Below are 18,931 nucleotides of genomic sequence, written 5' to 3'. Positions count from 1 at the left end.
CGCTAAATTTTACGAGTGTTTGTGGCTTCGATAGCCCATAGTTAAGCAAGCACCTCGCGATCACACCATTCTGTTTCCCTGGTAATTGTTTCAAAAGCACACGGAAAATAAGAATTTTTCATTTATGGTGCCTTACACTCTTAAAAAAAAGGGTTTTTTAATGGTATATTAAGGTTGTGATATCTGTAAAAAACACTATTTAAAGATAATTTAAACGCCCTAAAGGGAATTTTATTGTCCCAAATTAAAAACTTGAAAAGGTGTATAAAGGGCGTTATATTACCCCGTAAATAGTGTGTTTTAACACCTGGTAGGGTGTAGCTCCATTAAGGCAGAAGTTTAGAACTTTAAAGGGAGTATTGTAGAACCCTTAAGTGGGTAGTGTAACACCCTGAAGGGAGTCGTTTGCTACCCTAAAAGGAATAGTCTTGTACCCTAAAGGGGGTAGATAATAACCCTGGAGGGAATAGGTTTATACCACAAACTGTATAACAAAGGAACCAAAACGGAGGACATAAGCATCCCAAACACCCTAGCAGAAAAACTGCTTTTTAAGTCGTAGAATAACATCCTTTATAAACCTGTTAAGGTGTTAAATATGGGACAAGAAAATACCCTTAAAGGTTTGAAAATACACCTTTTTTAAGAGTGTATTCTTTTTATTCTTGGGAAATATGGTTTCATTGAAATATATAGAAATATTATGCAAAGGCATACTTATGAGTGATTATTCTACCTATTACCAAAGTTGTTCAATATATTTAGCAGTATTTACAACAAGAACCAACTGGATTGGATTAGATAAGTGTTCTTAACGTTTAACTAAACGTCAAACAAAATATCATCGAACCAATCGCAACACTGTTTTTACTAGAATCGAATAACGTTTATTTTTATTCAGCCAATGCAATGGAGGCCTTCCAACCATCAGAAACACGCCAAACAACAAGAGGCAAATTGGTAGCATGCAAATAAATCCTCTGGGAAGTCCCATGACTCTCAGCCCGCAAAACTCTGTCAAAGGGCTCTCGTCACCCGTCCATACTTCGAGCATCAATGGTAACGCATCCATCAGTAGAAAAGCCTCGGTCAATAGTTCCGGACCCAGCCACGCGGCTCTCACTCCTCAGAACTCGCTTGGAACCAACAGCTACCTGCCCAGCCGGCAGAACTCCATCGCTGGAAGCTCCATAAAAGACGACTTCAAGCCCAACAACTTGTCCGCCGAAATTCCGCATTACAAAGTAGACAATAAACCCAATGTGGAGAAGGTCGAACCAACTGGAAAGGTATGAAGCAACCCATTTTAATAAGTAGCTCGGTACCTGTTGAATTTCCGACGCAGTTGTCATAAAATTATCACATTTTATATCTCGTTAATACACAAGTTAAACTACTCCTCGAAAACGTGTATAGGGGATACTTATAGTTGTTAAGATTATTCAAAATTAAGCTACGTCTACACACCTTTCTAATAACAGCTTTTCTAGATTTTTAACCTATCTATCTTTCTTAAAGTAATCTAGCCAACAATGTTTGATTTAGGTTACTAACGGGTCATCAGTATCTCATAATATTTGCAAAGAGTGTATTTGAGTCATAACTTCAAAAGTTAAGTGTTGTGATTATTGGTCAAGTTTTTAAATTTTTGACTTTTAAAAACTTAATATATAATATACAGATATCGCTAGAGGTTTTAGTATTCTAAGCAATGACTATTGAAAATTGTAAACGTGTTTTCTAAAATCAAGATAATATTTTGGAAAATAAATTACCTAACTGGAGGGGGTAGTTAAAGTGTTTGTGAATGAATATTCAATCTCGTGAGGCGGAAATTTTTATTTTATATTTTTTTCTTAATGTGTTTATTAAAAACCCTCTATAAAGGGTGTTGGTCCATTTGATCGAAAAATATGTGACAGTCGATCATATTACGTTGCAATTGATCGAAATTCCATTTGATCGAATCCCATTTGTCATTTGTTTCATAAGATCGAACCTTCAAATGATCGAATACTATTTGATCGAATTCAAAAGTATTTATAGTACCAGTTGGTATGTTTTAATTTTACCGAATGTCAATATGAAGTGCAGAAGGAATAATGATGGAATAATTCATTGCTTTAACTGTATTAAGCCACAAAGTGAAGATATTTTTACTTTATAAACTATATGATGGAATTTTTTATGACATCGACGATAACGGCCCGTTGTTTTTAAAATATATAAATAGGGTCAGTTTAGGTTAGGTTAGGTTAGGTTAGGTTAGGTTGATGTACGCGCGCCGTAGTATACGAGGGGTCTGACCACGTTCACGGCCCTTCTATTGCTAAAAATTAGGTACAGAGTTCGTTTTTTTAATAGGTCTTTCTATTAATTATGTCCGAGATAATATTTGGTTTTCTACGTCACTGCGCTCAGGTTTTTTTCTGTACATTATTTTTCTTTAGTACAGTTTAAAGAAATAATTATTATTCATAGAGTCTACTGTATCTCCTTCTGACTAGATGTTGCCTTTTCGATTTACTCCCAAAAACTAGTAGTTTTACCCTACAGTAGCTTTCGATCAAATTTCGTTCGATCAAATGCCATTCGATCAAATGCCATTCGATCAAATGCAATTCGATCAAATGGGACCCGTTCGATCATTTGGGAATCGATCAAATAGACTCAAACCATATAAAGTACTACTATCTGTCGCGAATGATTTCATTTTATTTGGTTTTTTTAATGACCTGAGCGTTATCTAGGTTAAGTAAAGCGCAGTAATTAAATTATCTTCATTTTTTTATTTCAAATTAAATACCACGATTAGAAATCATGTAAAAATTTAAACTTATCTCACTCACACTGACGTTAGTGATGCCCCGTTACTTCTATTTGTTTATATCAACGTAATATTTATATCATGGTTGTAATTATTGGGTCATCATTTTCACAACGTACTCAATTCTCCTTCATCTAGCATTGATTGTAGATGCTAAAGGTTTTTTTTATAATTTTGTATCTATTTGTGGGAAACCTCATTACTTAGTTAAAAATGTCCACAATTTTAAAATTTGTTAACTTAATGTATGTACAAGATGTCCTTATACAATTTGTGATATTTTTAGAATAATACTGAAAAACCACCACGAGAGCCTCGCTGTATGTCCAATTGTTCTTTATCTCTACCTTAAAAGTGTATCATTTGTTAAAACATCCACGGTTTTTGCTATTTTTCAGCCCATCATAATCTAGGCTTAATTTATTATTTAAAATGTTCCAACTAGCTTGATAATTAAAAGGAAAAACAAATTTCGGTACTTAAATCGTGCTTTGATCTCAAAGTCTAATTAGCCTAGAGGCAAATTGTTTTTATTTTATTCTAATTAAGCGTGCACGTTTCAGTTGAAAACAACTCTAGTTGAAAATTTTCGGATTTCAAACGAGTTTATTCTTTAACATTTAAAAAAACATTTTTGAAGGAACAGCTCATTTCAATTGCATAGCGCTAAACTAAATACTATTTATAATACAGGGTGTTTAAAAATATGGTAATAGTAACGTAAACGGTGATATGAAAATATTGAATATGTACAAAACCTTTTGCATTAAAAACTGAATATATAAGATAATGATTACATTTAAGTAACGAATATATGCGAAAGTTTTTACAATCTACCAGCTGAAGAACACGAAGTAAAAGTGTTTACAAATGGTACTAACACCGAACGTCTACGGGTTCTAGAGGTCATTTGGAATTGAAAATGTTCTATAACATTTCGTACTTCAGGCCGCCGTTTCGGAGTTACGAATTAATTGATGTTCGAATGTCCCCTTATTATTTTAACGTTAAACCAATAAGTTCATCAATGGAGAAAAAATTTCAATCATAGAAAACACCACGCGGGAATGAATTTCTTTAAAAAAATTAATAACGTGCCTCCTTTTCCAATAGTTGATTTTATAAAATCAAAAGTGGTCTTGATTAACTTGTTAAAATATATACCTCTTTCGTCAAAAGACACAGCTTTATAAGTATATTATTCGCACGAGCGATTTGCGCGCACGCTAGAAAATCCTATATTCCTCTGGCGACTCTAGCGCGCGCTCGTACACTTGTAAAAGTAAGATACTGTGACGTAAAAGCAACATTTAAACAAGAAGGCCCCGTTACTTTATAAAAAGAACTATTGACCTGTATGGAATAACGCTGGTATTTTGACAAGTTCTTTTTGGTCAATGATTATCAATTAGCAATTGGTGGATCTTAAAATTAATTTGCGCGTGAAAATACACCGCCATGTTAGAGTATAAAAGCAGGTAAATAATCCTCATCATGTAAAGAAAGTGTTGCGCCCAAAAACGTCATTTTGAAATTGGTCAATGACATTTTATCCGCCAATGAGTATATGCTCTTCGTTTTAAGCTATTTCGAATCAAATTTTTAAGCTGCATAGCGTCGTTACGCAAATTTATTCCCAAAAAACCGCCACCCGTCTAGACAATCGAGTAATTTCAAGAATTCAGGCCAGATTACGGGACACGGGAAGCTTCACAATTATGAGTTTGGACCGTGGACGCCCCCAAAGACGACCAGCAGAAATGGAGGAACATAAATTAGACACTCTCAGCACGCGACGTGTTGGTAGACGGTTGAACATTCAACATACGGGCGATTGGCATACCCTTAACGAAGACTTACAGCACCCATTCGATTTCTAACGAGTTCAGAAATTGCTACCCCAGAACTTCCATCGGTTGCGTATCGTTTGTCAAAGGCCTCAAGAGCAACACGAGGCAAAAGATTCATTCCATCGACGCATTCTTTGATAGGGCGTACTCAACTTACATGTCCTGCACCATTGGGCTCCTGAAAGAACCGAACGTTATTTGAAACAGAAGTTTTGAAAATAAATGGAGAAATAATGTTTGGGTCGGTATTTTGGGCAACACTCTTCTTGGTCCTTACGTTCTTCCTCCTAGTTTGAACTCTGAGCACTACCTGAACCGTTTGCGCCATGAAGTCCAAAATATGTTGGACGATTTCGCTCTGTACAATTGAATGCGGCTCTGGTTTCCACATGAGGCGGCGCTGCCACATTTTGTCCGTCAAGTGCGGGCATATCAGACAAGATCTTTGGAGAAAGATGGACTGATAGAGTGGGACCGACACCATTACCAACCACATCTCCTGACAGCGCCGTAACCAGCCTTAAAAATTGAGTAGAGCACTAGTAGGGCACTGTCTTTATTGGCGTAGTATGAGCGAGCCAGGCGCTCCGCAATGTATATTTTGAAAATGATGAAAAGTATAATAATTTTATCTGTCGTTCATGCTCAATGGGCAGTTGATCAGAGCCTGTAACGATTGACGGGCGCGCCGTTTGTGATAGATTTACTGCAAGTTTGCACGCGAAACGAGCGCATGGAGGCGGCCATGAACAGGTGGAACTATACGAAGATAGATTTATAGACTATGGTTGCGATGGTTCGACAAATATTTATCATTTATAGTTATTCATATTTTTATGAATTTATTTGTTTATATTGCTAATCGATAATTTTTTGAACGAAAAAATTAAATTTTATAATATTAAAATAAAAATGCGTTCAACTGAAAAACTTTAATGATCACCAAAATATCTGGGTAGGGCACTTTCCTCAGATTTCAATTTCATCTCAAAATTCTAGGTAGGGCACTTCAAATTCCAGGTAGGGCACGGCCCTGTCTCCTGACCTTACCAGTGTTCCAAAAATACTCCATTTTCGAATACTATTAAATTATAGAGGTAAATAATGGCAAAATGGTAGATAATGATAAATATTGGTTTATATTTGATAATAATATATGCAATCAAGATAATCATTGAAAAAAATAAATTAACTTTATTTTCATTACAAGTGTGTTCTAAATATTATAGAATTTCAGATTTAAATACTGTAAATAATTCATCAAAATATATCATTTATCATTATCTACCCTTATTTACAATTTTCCCCATTTTAAACTATAACGTTATTTACCATAATTTTCTATATTATTTACCACCTGATAAATACTACATCGGAACCCTGGACCTTACACCGCGACTATTTCCTGCGGGGCCGCAATAAAGATTTAGCTTACGCCACAGAAGTTCCTGATGCAGTCACTCTACGGGATATGATTTGGATACTTTTAACGTTGGAGGAACAATTGTTTCTTGCCTTGGAACCGGTGGGGGATATTTTCCACAATTTCTTTAAGCCCTTCGCATTCGTATTAATCATTAACTTTGCTGAGATCATGATCATTGGGTTATTGTAATAATTATTTTAATGAAGTAAAATTTGTTATTTATTGTTATTACTTTTGGCAGTAAAAGCCAATTAAATGTTAATTCGTTCTAGATTTTATTTAATCTTAAGCTTGAACTTCATAATTTTCACCTTAAATGTTGGTTACGAAGGTCATTATTTATTTCACGATAAAACCACTCATTACAACTAAAATATCAGAAGCCACACACTGATCTCAAAATAAGTTGTGGGCTGGTCTATATTCCAAGAAATTGAATTGCTTTAATTAAAAATGACTTAAACCTAGAAAACTACTTTGATATCACATACGGCGGAAAACCATTCGCAACCTAAAAGCAAGTCGATATAACTGACTTTTGAAAGAAATTCGAAATGACAATGCTCGAGTCTTTAACGGTACCTTTAAATTGTGATGTATAGCCGGCTTATTAACCTGTTTAAAACCCCAAAAAGGCGGTGTATTTTCATAAATAGTCGATATTTTATAAAAAATATTCAGGATTTTTGTTAACGTGTTTGTAAATTTTCAATATTTACTTGCAAACGTTTCCGTAAATATTAAATGTTTTCTTGCAAACTTTATGATAAGTATTCAGTCATTACTTACAAACTTTTTCATAAATATTCAGTTTTTTGATTGCAAACGTTGTCGTAAACATTCAGTAGTTTTTTGATTGCAAACGTTGTCGTAAACATTCAGTAGTTTTTTGATTGCAAACGTTGTCGTAAACATTCAGTAGTTTTTTGATTGCAATCGTTTTCGTAAACATTCAGTAGTTTTTTGATTGCAAACGTTTTCGTAAACATTCAGTAGTTTTTTGATTGCAAACGTTTTCGTAAACATTCAGTAGTTTTTGATTGCAAACGTTTTCGTTAACATTCAGTAGTTTTTTGATTGCAAACGTTTTCGTAAACATCCAGTAGTTTTTTTGATTGCAAACGTTTTCGTAAACATTCAGTAGTTTTTTAAAGCTTTGAGTACTACCCATAGTTTTAGACGTTAAAATATATCAATGAATAAATGTGAAAACAAAACTCTTTAAAATGATCCCGAGATTTTCAAATTTTTGGAGCGGTTATGTAACCTTTCTAAGTTATAAAGTAACTTTCAAAAAATTTCGGATTTAAAGAAGCACTATCCACTCAAGTGTGGGTCGTATTTGTACTTTAAAAATTAATAAAATTTATGGTTCGAATATTAGATTTTAGAGTCTCTGAACCTTTATTAAGATAACTCTCTTAGATGTCAGTATAAAATGGTGCTCTCGAGACATTTTTTGGCAATTCTTCAGAATTTCTTGAGTTTTTTAATGTTGAATTGAAGAGGAGTCCCATAGAAATTGAAGGAAAAAATGTCATATGAACATTCAAGAGAACCGAATGAAGAGAGAGAATAAATTAAGCAAATATCCGAAAGCGGAAGAGGTATTCAGCTGCAGCAGATAACGGAAAACATCCCCGGAATGAAAAGAATTCGCAAATATTTCTTGAGCTTTCGGTGCGACGGAACTTTTCCTCGAAGCATCGACGAAGCAAATGAAAGATCGATTTCGAGTAGTTCTAGTTTTCTTGAATTATTTTTCGACTTGTGCGCGTTTCTTTTGGTCCCCGTAAGAGCAAATATTGTCAAAGAGCGAAATGACGGAGAAAAATACTTTATTCCCAGGGTATTAAATTTTGGGGTAAAGTGGTTAATTAATCATTTTTACTTTTATTTCGGTACGATGCTCAGTTGAATGTCTTCTCTTTCAAAAGAGAAGACAGAGTATTAACCGAGTGGTAGAAACTTGGAAATTTGAATAAGCTCGAAGTGCCATAATTTTTCGTAACTTATTACGATAAAAATTAATAGTTTTTTCCAATGTTATGTCTACGATTTTAAAGCAAGTGTCGGCTTGACGTGAAGTAGCTCTTTTTTCAACAGATGTCGCAAGCATCGAAATCAAAAGGCGGGATATAAAGGTACCCCTCGCGTTAATTGGCTCGTTTTTAAATTTTGAGAATAACTTAAATTCTAGTAATTTTTGACCAAATATTTTGTGGGATATACGGGGAGTTTTTTTTTGGGACAAGTGATTTTTTTACGAAAACTACTTAAAGTAGAAATTTGAATTTTTTTATGGTTAGGTATATACACCGTGGGACATTGATTGGTGAAATTTGATCGTCTTTTGAAATAATTTTCACACTTTAAAAAAAATTCAGACCTTTTTTCACTGAAAAACGCGAATTGAAAAATTGACATGTTGGTCAAGCCAAAATAAACTTGTTTGATCCGGCAAAGAGATTGTAAAGGTATGCGCTCATTCCAGGGTTGGATAAAAGCCGTTTTTTTTTGTAAAAATCCAGACCCTTTTTTTATTCGGTTATAACTGGCTAAAATATAAACAGTACCTTTTACTTATGTAAGTAGAAATTGTCTGCAGTTATTTTCGTAAATAAGAAACTAAACAAAGAAAGCGAAATAAATATATAAAATAACTGAATTATTTTGATTTCCTCGGGAAATTCCCCCTAGCTATTGTGTATGGCAGAAGCGAGGCAGCGAACTTTGGAACTTTAAACCTACCGAAAAACTGGTAAAAGTAAACCGGTTTCTAAATATGAAACAAAAAATAAAGTCAATTTCTAAATAAAAACTATTCATTTGCTAAAATATTCATATTGTAATTTTGTTTTAAAAAAAGCCACAAAAATCTGGATTTTTTCAAGTGGCTATAGCCGTATTTAACCTGGTGGTTATATCAGGTATGGCTGGTTCTATGCCAACCCTGGCTCATTCACGGATCATGGGAATCGACGAAAACCTCGAAATAAGGAAAACCTATACTAGTTTTAATAAAATGTAAATGCCTCACACGCAGAATAGTTTGCACGTTCAAAAACAGTAATCTGGTTTTATTAAATACAGTCATTTATTTCAAACACGCTAAATAATTGTTTACATTGTGGTTTTAATTATACCCCCCTCGGCTGCAACGCAATCTTGAGCTCCAACAATCATATCATCAAATGTACGCTGTAAAATTTCTGGTGTAACCTCTTGACAAGCTATTTCGGCTCAATTTCAGTGAGAGTTGCGTAAACCCTTTCTTTGATAAATCCCCACGGAAAAAAGTCTATCGGTGTTAGATCGGGAGACCTTGCAGGCCAAAGAACTAAACCATTTATTCCGATCAATCGGTTAGGAAACTCTATGCTCAGGAAATCAATCACCGCTCTGTGATAATGTGGTGGGGCGCCATGTTGCTTAAACCAAATTCGGTCAATTGCATCTGCAAGCTCTTCTGTCCGTTGAGATTTTTAGGCAAGAACACTGGATCAAAAAAACGATTTCTTAAAAGTTCAGTCCAAATATTTAAAGCGCTATAAGTGAACTTACAAGGAGACTACCCGAGGTGTAACACACCAATTTTGATCAAACTCGGGGGTTTGTTAGACCTTCATGTAACTTGAAAAACCCTGAAGGGAAATGGCTGGATAGGCAACCGTTTTGCCATGGCAACCAAAAATGTTTTTGACAACACAAAATGGAAATATTCCCTTTGAAAATAACATGGGAATCTGATCAATTTTAAGGGTACCCCCTGTAAAAAAAAAATAATTTTTTTGAAAATGCTAAAAATTTAAAATATAAATATAAAAATAATGAAAAAGTTCGAAATTGATTAAAATTTTTACAGGGGCACCCTTAAAATTGGTCAGATTCCCATGTTATATTCAGTAGGAAAATTTCCATTTTGTGTTGTTAAAAACATTTTTGGTTTAAAAGGCAAAACGTGTGAAAATATTTCGAGAAAACGATGAACTTTCACCAATCAATGTTCCCCGTGTATTTACTTAACCATGAAATTTTCTTATTTCTAATTTCGTAAAAACAATAACTTGTCCGAACAAAAAAACACTCTTTATAACTTAGGTAAAAGTTATAATACTCAACAATGGTTCTCTGACGACCTAATTGTTTCTCTACTTTGAATTTTAGCTTCCTTGGCCATTAATAGATGGCATGACGTTCCCCGGTAGTCGTTTTTTCGAAGAATCGGATACAATATTTGTCATCTCTAATAACAAGGGCCTTATCATAATACAGGTGGCCATGATAGAGCCGACAGTTGTTTTAAAATAACAGGAACGTCAGCCTTTTAAAAATAACACTATCTACTCTATTGCTACGACCATATTTCATTAAAACCATTAGTTTCGTTAAACCTAATACACCCGATTTTTAGGTCAGGTCGACCAAATAATTAAGGGCCCTATTTATATCTTTTGGACCCCCTTGAAATAGATTTTAGTGCCCATTTTTATTCCTATAGCTAACGAAATATGGATGCTTATCATAAAAATTTCCATTTCTATGTGAACTGTAATATTTTCAGTAAAATATTAAGGGATTTAAAAATTAACTCTCAACGTTTTCCTAAATTTTAATTATTTTTGCCCCACCTTGGTTGAATTTAAAATTTCAATTCGGAAATTCAACACTGAAATTGTCGTAAAAATATTTGCTAATAATTCTTAAAAAATAATAAATATTTTCTTTCATGTTTCCAGATTTGTTTTGTGTTAGAGCCGATGGGATGTTTTCAAGATAGAGAAGGCTATTCACTTTATGTGTTCGGCCCTGAAAACAGGTATGAAACATTACTGATTGTTTTTGAACTTTCCTTTAAGTCAAAACTTTATTTAAATATAAAAAATGGTTACTGTCAGACGTATATATAGATCTCATAGTGAGAAGTATGCCCCAGGCTATAATTCATGTAGCTTGTATATTATCTTCCACTGATTTTGAAAAATACGTTTCGATAGAAATTTCGTCAACTATTTCCTAGAAAAAATATGGTCAATGCATATTTTAAGTTTTTTATTTTTATAACTATGATTGCTTTGTTTAGCGGTAAAATCGCTGCTACATCCTAAAGGTGGATACTTTCGTAGTTGAGATTTTATTTACTACCGATTTGGTTCATTTTTAAAGAAACTTTCTTATTTCATAAATATTACGTTCCTTCAAGGCTAGCTCACACCGGCATTTCCAAGTTTTTTCTATTTTCAAGTTCTACCGCCTTTTTCCGTTGTTCTGCCGGTAACCGAGAATTTGAGGTGCTTTGGACTCGATCAATTAGCGAGCGTTATGCCATCACGTGATAGACGCAAAAATTCGTAAGCCTTCTTTTAAAAACTTTCAGAATCGCTCCTTATATCACGTGACAGCGTATCGCTCGCTGATTGGTCGAACTCGAAGTACTTCCAAAATCGGGCAAATAAGGTAGATAAATTTTTGAGGTGGTAAACAAGAAAATAGTGAAAATCAGGAAAACACTGTCGGTGTGAACCAGCCTTTAAAAATTGTATGACCAGAAGACTATAATGCAATTTTTTCCATAAGACTAGTATAAAATATCGAAACATAAGTAGCTTTATGCAATGTGTAACTCCAAACTAGTGTAAAAGTTATGCGAAGGAATGAAAAAACTCAACGATTAAAAGTACACTATACGGCAAATTTATTTTTAAAATATTTTAACTATTAAAATAATTCAACTAAAAAAGCGCTTTTTTAGTTGAATTATTTTAATGGCTAAAATATTTTAACAATAAATTTGCCTTATAGTGTACTTTTAATCGTGGAGTTTTTCCATTCCTTCGCATAAGTAGCTTTAATGAATTAATAGTGACGAACTAATACTTTTTCTCTGTAGAATTCGAGACATATGTGCAAAGATAGCTGCTCTGAAAGGCTTCGACTACGTCATCTTAATTTTTATCGCGTTAAATTGCATAACTTTGGCGATGGAAAGACCTAATATCCCTCCTGACAGCCTCGAAAAGGAATTTCTTAACGCTGCTAACTACATTTTCACAGCAGTTTTTGGGTTGGAGATGTTAGTAAAGGTAAGCAATTGACTCGTTTCGCGTCACCATACGTGCCTTTCCACTAACAAGGAGACTACCCGAGGTGTAACTCACCGATTTTGTTTAAACTCGTTTGTTGAGTAGATCTTCATCTAGCTTAAGAAACCCCAAAGAGAAAAGTTGTTCCGGGCTTTAGTTTTGCCGTGGTAACCAACAACGTTTTTGATAACTAAAATAGAATATTTCTCTTAATAAAAGATTATTGTTTTATAAAAAACCGAAAGGTGGTTAAATTTGGGTTAGTGTAATTAAATTGGGTAAGTTTATGTAAAATGGGTAAATTTGGGTATAATTGCAAGTTTATTTGAAAAAATTTGGGAAAATTTTAAGAAATTGACCAAATATATGTTAATTGCCTACATTCCCGATAAATAACGGCCAGTATACTTGATATATCAAAATTTGGGTAAAATTGAAGAGAAGACGGAACAACCACTCCTTTTTCGGAGATGTTGGCTTTGCCGCCACCCTTCTACGCAATTTAACCCGGCCACACAAATTAAAAGGCAATAAAAGCAGCTAGATGACTTGGGCCTAGGGTGGTGCCTTGGGTATTAGCTTAGATGATGATGATTATTATTATTATAAAGGCTAAATAATTCAACTAATGAAAGTTGAATAAATTCATGATATTTTTTAAAAAATTGATAAAGATTAGTTCCAAATTTGTAATGTAAATATGGACGAAATTCGATAAATTGTAGAAATTTGGTAAAAATTAAATAAATTCGTGTAATTTTAGGTAAACTTTAGTAAATATGTGTAAATTGGATACAATCGTCTAACTGGGATAAAATTAGATTAATTATTCTATATTGGATAAATATTGTTTAAAGTCGAGTAAATTATTAAAAATTAGATTGATTCGTTTAAGGTTTGTAAATGTTTCAAATATTCGTGTAAATTTTAATAAAATTGTGTAAATTCAGGCCAAATTTTAGTGAAATTCAGGAAATTCGTGTAAAGTTGGTAAAATTTGTTAAATAAAAATAAATTTGTGAAATAGAGTAAATTTTGATGAAGTGAATTTGGTAAATTTATATGAAATAACTGATTTTGGGATATATGGTTTGGTGTTTGATGTAAATAGTACTGGCGATGAATTACGTTCAATATAATAAGCGCTATCGTGAGTTCTACGTCGCATTATTTTTGCCAACAATTATATCTCATTCGGAGTACGGTTTCTGCTTATTTCGGAAATTCGAGAAGTTTGAAAGATATAGTAGAATTATAATTTCGCTCATTCTTTGGAGAAGTTCTATTATTACAACGAAATGTTTTTGAAAAAGAGATATTCAAGAGCCTGTGTTGTGTATAATTTGAACATAATATGTTTTGCAAGATGATAAAGAACACACGATTTAAATTTTATAATATTCTAATGAAAAGCAAATTTTAATGGATAAGGAAAAATAGAAGTTAATGCTTTTCTTGGGCCTAGTATGTTAGATAGGCAAAGTAGAACTCCTGATTAACCAAAAATATGCCTTGAAATAGATCACTCAAAAAATAAATTAATTTATAATCCTACTATTTCTTTCAAATATTGAGTCACGTTAACTGGATAAATTTCCAAATCAACAGAAAGAGGCTCTGATTGAGATATAACAGTTGGTCAAAATAATAAGACGCGGAACTCACGAAAATGCTAATTATATTAAACGTAATTTATCTATATCGAAAACCAAACCATATATCCCAAAATTATATATTTCATATAGTTACCCAATTATCTTCATCAACATTTTCTCTATTTAATTAAATTATTTTTGTTTATCCAATTTTACTCTAATTTACTTAATTTCACCTAAAATTTTCCAGAATTCACACAATTTTACTAAAATTTGATGAATTTAAAAGAATTTTGGTAAATATACAAAACTAAAACGTTTTTATCCAATTTCCCATGTTAATATACATAGATAAATATTATATTTTAATTATCAAAACGTTTTCGGTTGCCATGGCTAAACTAAAGCCCGTAGTATCTTATCCCTTAGGGGTTTTTTAAGTTACATTAAGGTCTACTTAACTCTCGAGTTTAAACACCTTGTGAAGTCTCTTTGTAAGTAAGGTTCGAAATACGCTAATCGGTATATATTAAACCAGGAAATTGTATGTTTACCGTTTGAATGGCAACATTGTGCTAATGCGACTGGAGGAACCGGCGTAGATTAAACTACGTCTAATGTAAGACGTAGTAGGTGTTTTCGAAATAATGCGCTGGCCGCCGTCACTAATGGCAGACACTCACTCGGAAAAAAATATTAATCTGGAAATGGATTTAAGAAAACCCGATTGGTTCTCATTCTGATGTTTTTTGATAATTTACAATGTTTCTAGTGAATCTAGTTTAGCTCCGCGCTTATTAAGCAAATTAAATAGGTTATTGTTATCTCTTATTCGAGACAAGGCATAATATCGAATATAGTATCGAATACGCATTTTAATATTAAACCCAGTGAATTTCTCAGCTGTAAACAACGCCCATTTCAAGTGCTTAACGGATATAATGTGCCGATGAAATATATATTATCTGTGTCTGTGGGATGGTTGAAGAATATTTGGTAGGGAAGTGAATAGAAATATTTGCTTCTAAACTTTAATAATATTACTAAAGATTTCGATTTTAAGAATTGGTAAGAATAATCAGTACAAAGTAATACGAGATCTATAACACGATGTAAATTTTCCTTATCTTGTACAATACCTTTGATCCAAATTGAAAAGCGAGGAAACGACTCCAGACTGTCAGGCTAGGTATCACAGCAGGACGAAAAACACGGGGAGAGGCGTTGAAGGCTTACAATGGCCGAGTATAGAAATATTTCGGTTTTTGTTCGTGTGAAAGGGAACATTTGTAATAGTCGTTCGCTGAAAAAGGACGAAAGCCATGAAGTAGCAGCTTTTTTTAAAAAAAATAATAATTCATAATTAACCACGGCTTAAAGTTTTAACATTTATAGATGCTTTAGTTGTTTGACTCCATGAAAATCATACTGTATTCAAGTAGTTTAGTTTGTTCATCTTGGGCAATACCAGTTAAAGATAATTGGGGTAGAATAATTAGTTATTTGAGACTTTAATCGAAATCACCAAACCAATTCTAAAATTTCCTGTGCCATCCAAGCTGTACGGTTCATATATAATTTTTTGTATCAAACTCGCTCTCAGGTAATTGCAAAAGGACTATGGTACGGAAATCACGCCTACTTCAAGAGCGGATGGAATGTGATGGACGGCACATTAGTGATTATATCTCTTGTAGACTTGTTCCTATCTTTCGTCGCGTTTGGAAGCACGCGCATCTTTGGGATACTTCGAGTCTTCCGATTGCTCAGGTCGCTTCGACCACTCAGGTAAATCACTTGCCAAATATCTCTCTTACCCATACGAAAATGTTAGATCAAATTTGGATACAAAAATGTGTTATATTTAATCAAATTGCAATGTTTAAAATTAAATTTTATTACAATTGCATGGATAAAAATTATTTGATTGATAGAGAATTGGATGGGTCCTAATTCCAGTTGGATCCAAATTTGGACTTTGGACAAAGTCATTTTTGTAAAAGAAAACCCGGATATTTTACGGATAAACATGACGATTAAACTTAAAATAAAAAGTTTAAAAAAACTTTCATGATCGATACGGTATAAAAGAAATATATTATGTATTAAAGGTAGAGCTCTGCGTAACAGATAAATTAACTGACAAAATTTCGATTAATCGTAAATATTTTGGTTAACTGTTTATTTATGGATATTACATGAAAAAAATAATTTATATTTTCGGATAATTGTAGGTTATGAAAAAAATAAGTGGTTAATTTTTATCCAAACGCCGAACTCTAATTAAAGGGTATATAACCTTATGTATTTCGTGTGAAACAGCTACGTTTTCAGCTCTTGCCTTTGGATTTATAAATTTTTGGTGCAACTGTATATTGTAATTTGTAGGGTGCTGTAGGCTCGCGTGGCATGAAGGGCTTGCCACCACCCTCCTACGCTTTGTAACCCGGCCACCTGGATTAATGGCTTTAAAAGTCGCTTGATGACTTAGGCCTAAGGTGGTACCTTGGGTATTAGCCAAGCTGATTATTATTATTATTATTAAATTGAAGGGGTCTTCCATAAAGATGGCTTTACCGGTTATATTCTTCGTTGTCTTTTACTATTAATTAGTTTCCCTTTAAAGTTAATAAAATAAAACTGGGATTCATTTCTTACGTGATATATATGGTAAAGAAAAATACATTAGGTATTAAAATTAATTAAATAAAACTTTAATACATTGTTCATTTCTTTCGTGATATAAACGGTATGAAATAAATATATTATCTATTAAAGTGAATAAAACTTTAATACAGAGTTCATTTCTTTCGTTATATATACGGCATAAAATAAATATATTATGAATTAAAGTGAATAAAACTTTAATATATAGCTCTTTTTTTCGTGATATATACGGTATTAAATAAATATATTATCTATTAAAGTGAATAAAACTTTACTACATAATGTATGTGATATAGATTTTTGTATAGAATGAGACGTAGATATTTATCATATTTCAACACAATATATTTATTCCAGAGTCATTAATCGAGCTCCAGGGTTGAAGCTGGTAGTTCAAACTCTTCTGTCTTCCCTACGGCCTATAGGAAATATAGTTCTCATATGTTGCACGTTTTTCATAATTTTTGGAATATTAGGTGTACAGGTACGTCCTTTTTACCTTACCGTTTTCTCTCCTACGAAGAACAGGCTTTATATTCTTTCGTTGAATAATAACATTACCAATTTTGAAGTTGATTTCCTGATTTGATCCCTACTAGCTCTTCAAAGGAAGCCTCTTTTACTGCGACGGACCCGACGTACGAAACGTAAAAAACAAAACGGACTGCATGAAAGATCTCAGGAATCAATGGATCAACAGAAAGTACAATTTCGATAATCTTGGGCAGGTACTTGAAAATCATCTTATTGAACTAGACGTACTAATTAATTCGTAACAGGAATGCTTTATTCTGTGTCTTCACAAAAACCTGTTGATAGTATAGTCATCAGTAACATAGAAGAACCGTGATGAACACAGTGGCGGTAGCAGAGGTAGGCTAGGCAGGCTATAACCTAGATATATTTTAATTGGGGGTTAACCAATCGATTTTATGGGACCTCGAAAATCCCACCGATAATAAAATAGTGGGCCCCCAAAACCAGGCCAATTACCTACATTAAAATTTGAAAAAGTGTAAAACCGCTCCCAATTTTGAGAAGCAATAGAAGCCTACACTTCTGAAACTCGTGAGGCCGCCACTGGATGCAAAATTTGAACGAAACCACAACAACTGTTCGATATTTAATGAAACCCGTCACCCCTACTGCCTTCAGAAAAAAAAATGGGATTTTTATAATAGTGAAATCAACTATTTTTAAAATGTTTGATTCAATTATTTATAATTTTATAGCATTAATAAACGTTGAAAGAGTTTCAAATAGGCTTTAGCCGAAGATTTTTCGGACCCCGTAACCCTAAACTTCTAAAGAGTTTAATAGTTATCAGATGGTTATTGGCAAAATAAACAATCATTCAAATAATTAGCGAAGGTAAAATATAATATAATAACCTTTTTAACTTTCGTAAAAAATTATGATCTCTCTTTTGAACTTATATTTTAAGAAAGTGTTTTGAATAAACGGACAAATCCTAGAAAATGGTTTTATAATATTTGTAATATAATTATTTTGCAGGCTTTAATGGCGTTATTCGTTCTATCTTCCAAAGACGGATGGGTGAACATCATGTACTCTGGTTTAGATGCTGTAGGAGTAGATCAACAAGTAAGATTTTCGTATAAGAAAATATATGCGCATTGGAAATTTTTTTTTATTCTTTCGAAATTATTGGATGGCGTGAATCCATAAATATATTACTATTCTATGTAATCGTTCATAAGTTTGTAAGTCCAATCAATTGACAGAGCTTGGTTGCTATCCACTTGAGTTAAGGAATAGCCAAAAATCTTAAAAGTTAGAGGCCCCATAAGTTATAATAGGAGAAACTATAAAGGTAATTGGCTCTTAACCAACTTGTTAAAATTGGAAAACAAAATCACGTGACTACTATTTCACAGCCAACTTCGATTCGGTCACTCGTGTTTATAGTTGGCCGTGCGACGGTAAAGAAAAAATATTCCTTAAAGATACTGCAGACAGATAATTAACTTCCACTTTTCTATTACAAGATATTTTAAATAATAATAATAACCAGAAACTTTAGACTAATCGATCAAAATTTAAACCGCTATTAGCAAAATAAAATGAATAATAGTAGAAATTATGTTTAATTCAGAGAAAACGGCATGGTATTAGAAGATAAAACTTATTTTATACAAGACGTTTCGAGCCGAGGCTCTTCTTCAGTCGTTCGTTAGTTTTAAACGAACGACTGAAGAAGAGCCTCGGCTCGAAACGTCTTGTATAAAATAAGTTTTATCTTCTAATACCATGCCGTTTTCTCTGAATTAAACATAATTTCTACTAATATTCACCATGGTAAATAATAAGTTTAAAATGAATAATAGTTCGTATTTCTTAAGATAGATGGCGCTGCAGTTCTCCACAAAGTCACGTGACTACCATCTTTTCAGCCCCCCTGGACTTGATAGTTTCGCCTATTCAAAATTTTAAATACACATGTGCAAACCGAACTCCGAAAT

At 33.1% G+C, this 18,931-nt stretch overlaps 1 protein-coding gene across 5 annotated transcripts in view; it reads left to right on the top strand.

Annotated features, from left to right (window-relative positions):
- Ca-alpha1T (Ca[2+]-channel protein alpha[[1]] subunit T) overlaps positions 1 to 18,931 on the top strand; it is a 106,691-nt gene that overhangs the window by 63,133 nt on the left and 24,627 nt on the right. For all 5 annotated transcript variants that reach the window (XM_090181006.1, XM_090180999.1, XM_090180981.1 and 2 more), the window contains 7 exons: positions 902 to 1,289; positions 10,843 to 10,922; positions 11,994 to 12,186; positions 15,385 to 15,569; positions 16,806 to 16,932; positions 17,048 to 17,176; positions 17,964 to 18,053. In XM_090181006.1, coding sequence (XP_090037132.1) covers positions 902 to 1,289; positions 10,843 to 10,922; positions 11,994 to 12,186; positions 15,385 to 15,569; positions 16,806 to 16,932; positions 17,048 to 17,176; positions 17,964 to 18,053 — 1,192 coding nt within the window. The remainder of the gene's footprint in view (positions 1 to 901; positions 1,290 to 10,842; positions 10,923 to 11,993; positions 12,187 to 15,384; positions 15,570 to 16,805; positions 16,933 to 17,047; positions 17,177 to 17,963; positions 18,054 to 18,931) is intronic.

This window comes from Leiobunum rupestre, chromosome 1, assembly GCF_980474605.1.
Source record: "Leiobunum rupestre chromosome 1, qqLeiRupe1.1.hap1, whole genome shotgun sequence".
Classification (NCBI taxonomy): Eukaryota; Metazoa; Arthropoda; class Arachnida; order Opiliones; family Sclerosomatidae; genus Leiobunum; species Leiobunum rupestre.
This window is presented reverse-complemented; position numbering and strand designations above follow the sequence as displayed.